Here is an 11,414-nt window from a genome sequence, read left to right on the forward strand (position 1 = left end):
CTCCAGTCTGGGATCCTGCCCCACTTTGGGATTTGCCTTTCATACTTCAGGTGTTGGCTGTGCCTTCTCTTGAACCTTTTGCTACAATTGACTTGAAGTTATCTTAGACTTTCTTGGTGGCAGTTACTACTGCCAAGTAGGTGTCTGAGTTGCAAGCCCTTTTTTGTCAGTAACTCCATACATCTGAAGTAGTTAACTTAATTTTATCTGCAACCTGTGGGTATTCGGATCCATATCGAATCCGAGCCGGCAACTTTTCAAGCATCTGCTCTGAGCTCCTCCACCTTACCCATAACCCATCACCTTTTCCTACCTTCCACAGATCTTGTTTGCCGCTTCATGCATCAGCATCGTGGTCTCCATAGCTTTGAGCATTAGGGTTGTAGTAAGTGCCTTTTGGTTTATATTTTGTGTAGTGAGAGTTTTTCTCAGTTTCCTTTCCTCCCCCAAACGCTTGTTGTGAAGTAGTTTTAGTGTAAGCCTTCCCTTCCCCATAGGGGTGCGTGGTCATAGTGTGTGTGTATAGAATGTGTGATCAGCCTAAATCTACGTTCAAAAAATGCAGTGTGTGGCCATAAGCTTTCACCGGCAGATGGTCACACTGTGTGTGCTGTTTGCCTGGGCGTTCCCCATTTATCCGACCAGTACAGTGTGTGTGCTGGTTTTAACCAGAGGCCTTTGAAGGATAGGAAGGCCAAACTAGTGGCTAAAAGGCCTTCTCCCTTCTTCCACACTGGACTCCTCAGCCTCGGTTTCTGCAAACCCCCCCCCCCCCCCAGGCTGGGACTCGCCCTCCCGCTAGACCTGTTGAAGGGGATGCCAAAAGGAGACAAGAAAAGGAGACAAGAAAAAAGATAGAGACGGAGAAAAGAAAGTGGATAGGCCCCGTACACTGTCTCCAGATCGGGAGTCCTTCCCTAGCCTGTCTTCCAAGGTGTCGAGACCTGTCTTCTCATCTCCACTCCCCTAAATTCTTCCCAGAGACTTCGCCTTCATCCAGATCTCTGCAGTGACCAGTCAGATCAGAGTCTGTTGCTTCCTTGCACTCGACTCAGTGTCTCTGAAATGGATTTGGACAGGATGATGAGATTTATTTGGACCCAAATCCAGATGGGAGTCTTTCCAGACCCCTCTCTCTCTGGAGGGGGGGACCTCCATGCCCTCGTTTATCCGATTTCCCCTTCCCTGATCAGGCCTGTGGTTTTGGGGTTTATGGATCAGAAGATTTTTGGAGCTGCAGATTCGGCGCCAATCATTCCTTCAACCTCTACTCCGGCGATTTTACCTTGAGTTCCTGTGATCCGACCAGTTTGGATGCGAGCAGCTCTCAGGGCCAAGGATGGTGAATCTGACCTGAGGGGATGAAGTTGTCTTCGGCTCCGACTTTGTTGGATCTGAGCCGTTCCTTTGGAGCTCCGGCTACCCTAGCCTCGGCCTAGATCTTCATGGCGGACCCGGGGAGACCTTCCTCCTTGTTGGGGCTAAGGAGGCGCTCTCTCGAGACCCATAACCTATGGATGAATCTGTGTTCCTGGAGGGTCCTGGGTGTCCCCCTTGGTGGATTTTATCACCACGTGGGCATGGAAGGAGCCTGACGCCATAGAGCGGATTCCTAAATGCCCAGACAAAATCCTTTTTCCACCCTCTGACAGGCCTTGATATAAGGGATCCCCGTGTGGATACTATGGTGGTTACTGCAGCCACCAAGAGTGATCTAACTCTGGAAAGTTTCTCAGTCCGCCCTCCGGGCAAGGAGTCCAGGACAGTAGACCGATTTGGGAAGCGAGTATATTCTTCAGAGATGTCTTTCATCCGAACGCTGAACTATTTGGCACACGTTATACGACTGCAGTTAGACCTAGTCACGTAATCATCGGAGTTGCCCCCAGAGTCTTTGTCGCAGGAGGACGAGCATCTGTTCTTTGCAAAAATGTAGATTCTGAAGTCAGTATCAAACACGTCTATGCACCGCCTTTCCCATGCTATGTAAGGAGCAGCTGGGACCGGCATGGCTATGAGGCGACATGCTTGGCTCAGACCGTGTCAATTTGTGGACCCCTTCAAGGTGTCTTTCATGAATGCCCCCTTCGATGGTGGTTCTCTCTTTGGGAAGTCTGTACGTGACACTGAAGCGTCTTTGCCAAGCCAGAGACTCCTACTTTCATCTTGCAGACCCGCTAGGGATTACTATGCTATCAATGTTTCCAAGTCCCTCTTGGACTTGAGCGGGGCACGGCTAGGCACCCTTCGACTGAAAGTCTTTCCAACTCTAGACAGGGTCCAGAGTCTACGGGCCCATATATAAATTGTTCTTGGCCCCAGGTTACCGAAGGCAGGTGACTATGTTCTTTGTGTTTCACTGTTGCAGTAATTACATTTGGGTAATCTGCTGGCAGGTTGCCCTCAGTTGGCCTGAATTCCAAAGTCTTGGGTCCTGCGTCGGTTGCTGTCTTTTCTTCCATGACGTCAGGTCGTCAGGGGTATAAAACATGCAGCTGACGCCATTTTCTTTCGTCTTTCTTGCCGCGCGGTGCCCGAAACAGAAGCATTTCGCAAGTGCCGGTCGGCAGAATACTGAAATATTTGCGTTTGAGTTTCAGAACCGAAGACTTCAATAAAGCTAATTACCCCATTGGGGAAACTTTTTTCTTGCTTTTTTACCGATGTCAGAAAAAGTTAGTAGTATTTGTGGGAAGCAAATACCTCATAAGGATTTCCATTTATGCTGTATTCCTTGCCTAGGCCCTGATCACAATGTGCCTTGTTGTCAGTTTTGTGCTAGATTTAACCAGCGCCCTATTAAGAGTCTCTATTTTTGCATCCAAGTATTTTGGAAACAGATTTAACTACCCAGAGATGTCTGATAGCAATCTGACTACCAGAGTACATAAAAAGTGCAAAGAAAAGGACAGAGAAAGGCAGTCGAGATCCAAAACCGACGAAGAAGCTTCTAAGCCAGTCGCTGGTTCGCCGGTACTCAGTGAGGTGCTTTCACAGTCCCTGATACCCGCTACCTTCGAGTCGCAGGCCTCTACCGACACCCATAAGGAGTCAGGCATGCTGCAAGATACTCAGGGTATTGGACCGAAGGATGCATCTTCCTCTGATGAATCCGGAGCTGCTGAGCAGGCACCGGCTTCTGAGGGTGTATTCAGACCTCAACTTTTTTATATCAAACCGAAAGCTGCAAAACCAAAGGCAAAGACGCCTTCTAAAACTAAAAAAATGATGCCTGAGCCACGTGCACAGGCCTCTCTCTGCCTAAAAAACAGATCAAAATGGCTGAAGACCTTATTACCTTGATCAGGGGTACCCATCCCCCTCCAGATAAGAGGCCTAGGCAAGACACACGGACTATGAATCTTCAGATCAGGTTTCTATTTCTTCGGATTCTTCTTCTGATAAGGAATTATCTTTACCTCCCTATGAGGATTCTGATGCTGAGGAGTCTGTTCCATCTGCATCTCCTCCTGAGGATTATTCATTTGGAGAAACCTTGCATACTTTGAGGGAGCATTTTCACCGGGAGTGTCAAGACTTCAGTATCAAAAAAAGAGGCTCAGGGATTTCCTCCTCCCTCAGCCCAAGCCTTTAGCCATTCCCTGTGTGTTAGACATTGTGGATGATGTCTTTTCAGAGTCCAGCCTGACCCCCGACTCTCTACCTCTGGCTCCCAGTAAGCCTGACTGGTATTACAGGGTCCCTGACTCTCATAAATTTTTATTTAGAAACCCTGCTGCTGATCCTGAAACTATTTCACAGGGTCCAAAGGGAGTTAAGATCTCAACAGCAAAAAACCCTACCCCCTCCAACAGAGATTCAAGGGCGCTGGACAGATGGGGAAAAAGGGTTTATACATCTGCAACCTTGGCAGTCAGGGTCTTAAACTGTGAATTTCATATGCTTAAGTACCAACAACATGTTATAGGATTGCTGAAACAGAAAATGATGATTTCAGAATGTGCAGAAAATAAGGAATTGCAGGAATTGTTGCATGCACCTGAACAAGTTGGAAAGCATACTTTGCAATGTAGATGTTCATCGTGCATACAGCTGCAGTAATCACAGATGGGTTTTCTGCCGTCAGGCGGGTCCTCGGTCGGCTGAATTCCACAGTCTAGGTCCGGCGTCGGTTGTTGTCGCTTTCTTTCCTGACGTCAGTGAGGCAGGGGTATATAAGACACAGCCGATGCCATTTTCTTCAGTCTTTTTTGCCGCGCGGTGCCCGAAGCAGAAGCAGTTCGCAAGTGCCGGTCGGCCAGCTCCTGAATTTACGAAAAATTGGAAACCGAAGTCTTCTTTAAAGCTAAGTACCCCGTTTGGGAAACTTTTCTTGCCTCAGACCGATGTCAGAAAAAGTTAACAATTGTATTTCTTGTGGGAAGCAAATACCGCATAAGGATTTCCATTCCCTCTGCATACCTTGTTTAGGCCCAGAAATTGACGTCTCGGGCTGTCGCTTTTGCACTACTTTCAATAAACGCACTGTTAAGCGTCGGGCGGAGTTCGCCCAACACCTTTTTGGTAAAGCCTTTGATTATAAAATGTCGTTGGAGACGCCAACTACCGTTTTGTCCAAAAAACGCCAAGGACCGACACGCGAGGTCTCCGACACCATGCCAAAACCGGCTACACGTGGTCCGGTTCTCAGACGCCTATGCAGTCCCTGACTACCGACGACACTTATTTGGCGGTGACTTCTGTAACCGAGACCGCAGGTTGGAAAGCATACTTTGCAATGTAGTTTTGATTCTTTAGAGGCCTCCTGCAGGGCCACAGTTACTGGATCTGTGATTTAAGAGGCATGCCTGGTTAAAGGAACAAAATTTGCCTGATCATGTTAAAGCTAAATTGCTAGATGCACCTTTACAGCGTGATTCATTGTTTGGTATTAAGGCAGAAGAGCTTTTAAAGAACATGGAAGACAAAGCTAAGTCTATGCAAACTGTTAAAAGATTTTTTACAAATGCAGCCACCTAAATTCAGAAGACACTGGCCTACAGAAAATTGGTCCTTTCCTGTCAGAGCTCAAAGGGGCAAATCCAGACACCCTAAGGGTTCCAGAGCTCAAAGGGGCAAATCCAGACACCCTAAGGGTTCCAGGCTCAAGACCCATACAGGTCAAAGCAATGGGGTGCATCCACCTTCAAATCTGGAGGAGATAAAGAGCAAACCTACAGAAAGCAGTCCCATTGACTTCCTTCTGCCTACACCAAGCACTTATCTTTTGGCAGCACCCATAGGGGGAAAATTAGCACTTTTTGCTCAAAATTGGCAGTTAATAACCCAGGACAAGTGGGTACTGAACATAGTATCACAGGGATACAGGTTTCATTTCCACACTCTGCCAATGACAAATGGTTGGCCAGACCTGCCAAAAAGCCAATGGGCAGAGGCACAGAAACAGGTTGCATCCCTCATGGATATGGGGGCCATTCAGATAGTACCAGAACAGGAAAAAGGACAAGGTTTTTACTCAAGACTGTTCTTGGTACCCAGAAAGGACAAGGCCTGGCAGCCAATACAGGATTTATCGATTTTGAACACATACCTGGACATTCCAAAATTCAAAATGCTTACTTTGTAACAGCTTCTGCCCATGCTGGGCAAGAATGCTTGGCTGGTGACTTAAGACTTAAAAGAGGCGTACCTGCATGTCCCAATAAGACAGTCGTGCAGAAGATACCTCAGATTCAAGGCTGGCATAATGCATTACCAGTTCTCTGCACTGCCCTTTGGCTTATCTACTGCGCCCATTTTGCAGACAGAAGTATTCAAATATATCTTTACTTGGACGATTGTCTCATTCAAGCAGAGAAAATCACAATTGGTACCCTCTCAAAAGATAACATTATTGGGTGCAAGCTTACATACAACTGCCCAGATGGCTTATCTCACGCCAGACAAACAAATGCAACTGACTACTTCAAGCTGATGGCAACAAAAACCCAGTCTTCTGCAAGACAAATTCTGCAGGCTCTGGGCTTCATGGCATCCTGCATCCTACTAATTCCATATGCAAGTCTGCATATGAGGAAACTTCAATGGTACCTAAAAAGTTTATGGAGTCCAACATGCGCACAGCCTGGAAACGATGATTCCTGTCATCCCCTGCCTGCGACAGGAGTTTCAGAAGTTTCTATGGTGGGCAAAGGCGTGTCACCAAAACATGGGATGGCCCTTCACTCTGCCCCCTGCCAGCCAAACCTTACCAGATGCATCCGATTATGCTTGGGGGGGCCCACATGGCAGGAAGATGCATTCAGGGCATATGGACACCAAATTAAATGCATCTATGTATCAACCAGAAAGAGATGCTAGCTGTTCAAAATGCCCTAACAGCCTTCAAGGACTTACTTCATCCAGAACAACTACTGATAAAGACAGACAACACCACAATCGTGTGGTATATAAACAGGCAAGAGGGCACACGCTCATACCCCCTTTGCAGCTTAGCCATGGCACTGTGGGACACAGCTTTGACCTACTAAATGAATCTTCAAGCTCAATTCCTACCTAGAAAACAGAACACTCTGGCAGAAGATTTAAGCAGAAACCTTATGGATCCTCATGAATGGAAACTAAATCCACAAGTATTCAGCATAACAGAGAAATGGGGGAGCCTAGACATTTGATCTATTTGCCTCTCCTCAGAATTATCAATTGAAAAGATTCTGCACAAGGACTTATTACAGACGAGCATGGAAAGTGGACGCCCTTTCCTTCAGTTGGGGAACACCTATCAGTTTACGCCTTTCCTCCTCTGCCTCTTCTATCCAAGGTCCTCCTAAAAGTCCGACAGGAGAAGCCAAAGATATCAATTGCCCCGGACTGGCCCCGCCAATACTGGTACCCAGTCCGAAGGAACTTGTCGCAATACCCAGCTTGGACCTTGCCTCAAAGAACACAATTACTGTCCCAGCAAAACAATCAGATCCTGCACATTGAACTACAGACTCTGAACCTGGCAGCATGGCTAATCATGTGAATGACACCTCTCAGTAAAGCTGTGATGGATGTCATTTTGGAAGCCAGAAGGCCTAGTACTAGAAAATCATAGCTGACAAATTGGAAGAGATTCTGTGCTTGGAATCAAGCACAAGGAACTGATACAGCAGAACTGCATATTCCTCGGATGTCTCAATACTTAACTGAGATGCTTGACAAAGGCCTATTTTTCTCATCAAAATCCATGCTTCTGCCATTTCGGCTCATTACAATACAGAGCCACCAATCTTTTCTCATCCTTTACTAAAGCAGTGTCATAGAGGAGCCAAAAACCTAAGGCCTACTAGAAGATCACCATTACCTGCATGAGACCTCAGTTGCATGTTGGAAAAGCTTAACCTGCTTCCATTTGAACCAGCTGCTACCGCTGATATAAAGTTCTTATGGAAGACCGCTCTGCTACTAGCAATTACTTCAGCAAGAAGGGTTTCAGAGCTACAGGCCCTCTGGCTGTATAGCATTTTATCACATTTTACCCAGACATAGTGTCTCGAATCCTACTTTTATGCCCAAGGTGGTTTCCAGTGTGGCTCTTAACCAAACAATTAATCCGCCAACTTTTCATCCAAATCCGCAGAACAAAGGAGAGAATTCTGCGTTACTTGGACGTACACAGACAGCTAAGATCCTACTTGAGCAGGACAAAAGCTTTAAGAAAAACTGAGCAGTTACTAGTGTCATATGCTGCAGGATCAGAAGGAAAGGCTATCCCAAAGCAGACCATTTCAAAGTGGATAAGCCACTGCATCTGTTTCTGCTACTTACGCCATGGTAAACCTGTGCCCAAGGGCATTAGGTCTCATTCCACCAGAGCTGCCGCTACTTCGGCAGCCTTTCTCAGAGGAGTACCAACCAAAGACGTTCTAAAGGCTGCTACTTGGAATTCTGTTCACACCTTTACAAAGCATTACCATTTGCCTCTCTACGCTAAGTCCAGGGCTAGCTTTGCCACTGCAGTGGTGCAGGGCCTTATTGGTTGCTCCAGTTCCCTTGATTGCCAGGATTCCCGGTCTTTTGTCTTCAGTAAAAAAAAACTATTCTGGTGGCGTCTCATAAGGCTTCCACTAGATTTACCGCAGTAAATGGAAACAATGCTGTATTTGGGCTTCTCACAGAAACCTGGATCCTATTATAGCCCCTGTTCCCGCATTGTTGGATTTCTTAGCCAGCATTTTTCAGCAAGGGGCTAATTTCTCCACTGTGAAAGTGCAGCTGCCAGCTATTTCGAATTTCCATGTCAACGAAAACATGAATGTCCTGGCCTCTTCTAGACTGTGTAAGACTTGTGCTAAAGGCACCTTTCCTTTGCGTTCTCCAGTTAAGGACTCTCTTCCTCCTTGGGACCTTAACTTTGTTCTCCAGGCTTTAGTTGACCCCCCCCTTTGAACCTGCAGCGTCAGTAGATTTGAAGTTCTTATCCTGGAAGACTGCCTTCCTAGTGGCCATTATGTCGGCTAGGAGCGTTTCTGAGATTCGGGCTTTGTCTGTCGTGCCCCCTTACTTTATCTTCCATAAGGACAGGGTTTCTCTCCATACAAACCCTTCTTTCTTACAAAAGTGGCTTTTGAATCGAACATCAATTAACCTGCCGGTTTTCTCTTGAAATTTTCAGAACAAGGGTGAATATAAACTGCATTTGCTAGATGTTCGTAGACAACTTCGTTTTTATTTGCACAGAATAAAGCCCTTCCGTAAGTCTGACCAGTTTGTCTTTTTCTAAACCCTTTTTGCGTTGAGCCATCTCCAAGGTTTCCTTAGCTAGATGGATTACACTATGTATTTTGCAAATTTACAAAGACAAAGGTTTGTCCCCGCCTGATCCTTTTAAAGCTCATTCTGTCCGATCTATGGCGACTTCTGCTGCCTTTTGGTCTAGGGTCTCATTGGATGACATTTGTGCGGTTGCAACTTGGGCAAGGTCACATACCTTAATTTCTCATAAGTTGAATTTGATCTCCAGAGGGAGAGCATCTTTGGCTCTGCAGTGCTGAGAAATATCTGTCCATGAGGGCCTCCCAGGAGTTTGATTAGCTGGAGACTCTGTCCCACAGGTTGCAGATAGTGAAGTTAACTACTTCAAATAAAGAAGTTAAGTGCTTGCCATAATGCTCAATCTGAGTAGTTACACTTCACTTTTATGCAGCCTTCCCCCGGACCTTCTCATTGTTTATGCCAAGTTGAGTTGCTGATAGCCACTACTCAAGCCAAACCCGATGTGAGAGGAAGGTAAGAGATGGTGATGGGTTATGGTTAAGGGGAGGAGATGCTTGAAAAGTTGCCGGCTCAGATCCGATATGGATCCGAATATCCACAGGTCGCAGAAAAATGAAGTGTAGGTACTCTGAGCATTATGGTGAGTACATAACTTTTTCTCTCTCCATAAAGACATGATCTTCCTTTGTATGAACCCCTCTCTTATTCCTACAGTGGCTACTGAGAACAATTTGAACCACTCCATTCACCTACCCGTATGTGTGTTTGTTTATTGTTTTCCTCCAAGTTTTCTAACACAAGAATTCTTGCTATATTGTCTCTGCTCACAGTTTTATTTGAATAGAACAAAATCTTTCATAAAGATTAAACAGTTTCTTTCTCAAAAACCTGGTTTTCATGTCTGTTACTCTGTCCAGATGTTTTGTGTTTCACTGTTGCAGTCATCACATTTGGGTTATCTGCTTGCAGTAGCCCTCAGTCGGCCTGATTATCAAAGTCTTAGGTCCTGTGTCGGTTGCTGTCTCATCTTCCGGGACATCTGGTAGTAAGGGGTATAAGGCATGTAGCCGATGCCATTACATCAGTTTTTCTTGCCCCAGATGTCAGGTGTCCCCCAGAGGATTTTTCTTTTGTTGAAACCTTGCATACTCTTAGGGAGTATTTTCACTGGGAAAGCCTGGATTACTCTGATTCTAAAAAGAGGCTTGGAGATTTCTTACTCCTGCCCCAACACAGGCCTTTAGCTATCCCTCCAGTGCTGGACATTGTTGACAGTGCCTTTTTGGAATCTAGCCTGGCCCTCGACTCTTTACCTCCTGCTCCCAGAAAACTTGGTAGATATTACAGGGTTCCTGATTCTCACAAGTTCCTTTTTAAAAATCCTACTGCGGATCCAGAGGCCATTTCACAGGAACGAAAGGGCATTAAGGCTACTACTGCCAAAAAATCCTACCCCTTCAGATAGAGATTCCAGGGCCCTGAATAGATGGGGTAAGAAGGTGTATACACCTCTGCAACCTTGGCCATCAGGGTCTTAAATTGCCAGTTTCATATGTTAAAGTATTAGCAGCATCATATTGGATTGCTTAAACAGAAAATTATGTTGATTCCTGATTGTGCTGAAAGTAAGGATTTACAGGATTTAATGCATTCTTCTGAACAGGTTGGAAAACAAACTTTGCAATGTGGTTTTGATTCACTAGAGGCATCTTGCAGGGCTACTGTCACCGGGTCTGTACCTAGAAGGCATGCTTGGCTTAAGGAGCAATCTTTGCCAGATCATGTTAAAACTAAATTGCTGGATGCTCCCTTAAATGAGGACTGCCTGTTTGGCGACAAAGCAGAAGTTCTTAAAAAGATGGAGGAAAAAGCTAAATCTATGCAAACTATTAAAGATTTCTTACAAGTGTAGCCTCCTAGATTTAGTAGGCATTGGCCCTCAGAAAATTGGTCCTTTCCTGCCTCTTCCAGGCCTTCTCAGTTCAAACCGAGAATCAGCAGAACACCCAGGCTTCAATCCCAGGGTACGCACAGGATTAAGCAGGGGGGGGGGCTCCCATTTCCAAATCAGGGAATAGACTCCCCCCTGTGGTAAGTTGTCTCAATGACTTAGCTTTAAAATTTCGAAGCACTTCTCAACTGACTGCTCCTTTAGGGGGGAAAGATTGCTCTGCAAGCAAAAAACTGGGAGCTCATTACCCAGGACAAATGGGTTTTAAACATAGTTTCCTAAGGATACAGATTCCACTTCCACACATTACCGGCCCAAAACGGTTGGCCAGACCTACCCCCAAATCAGTGGGCAGAGGCTCAAAAGCAAGTAGACTCTCTCTCAAGATTTTAGGGCTTTTCAGACTATACTAGAAGAGGAAAAGGGACAAGGTTTTTACTCAAGAGTTTTCCCGGTACCCAGAAAAGACAACTTGTGGAGTCCTATCCTGGACCTGTCTATCCTAAACACCTTTTTGATGATTCCAAAATTCAAGATGCTAACTCTTCACCAGTTGCTTCCCATGATAGGCAAAGATGCCTGGTTGGCAACACTGCATTTAAAGGAAGCCTACCTGCACATCCCAATCGGGGAATCTTGCAGAAAATACCTACGCTTCAAAGCAGGCTGCATGCACTATCTGTTCTCGTCACTGCCCTTTGGCTTATCTACTGCGCCCAGGGTATTCACAAAGTGCCTATCT

The 11,414-nt window shown here is 45.9% G+C and overlaps 1 protein-coding gene across 1 annotated transcript in view; it reads left to right on the forward strand.

Moving 5' to 3' along the window:
- Positions 1–1,684: 1,684 nt before the first annotated feature.
- The window catches only part of PNN (pinin, desmosome associated protein), a 499,028-nt gene continuing 489,298 nt past the window's right edge, over positions 1,685–11,414 (forward strand). The window contains exon 1 of the mRNA XM_044073546.1: positions 1,685–1,866. Within this exon, the coding sequence (XP_043929481.1) occupies positions 1,685–1,866 (182 nt within the window). The remainder of the gene's footprint in view (positions 1,867–11,414) is intronic.

Source organism: Protopterus annectens, chromosome 6.part0 (assembly GCF_019279795.1).
Source record: "Protopterus annectens isolate FY-2018-M chromosome 6.part0, PAN1.0, whole genome shotgun sequence".
Taxonomy (NCBI): Eukaryota; Metazoa; Chordata; order Ceratodontiformes; family Protopteridae; genus Protopterus; species Protopterus annectens.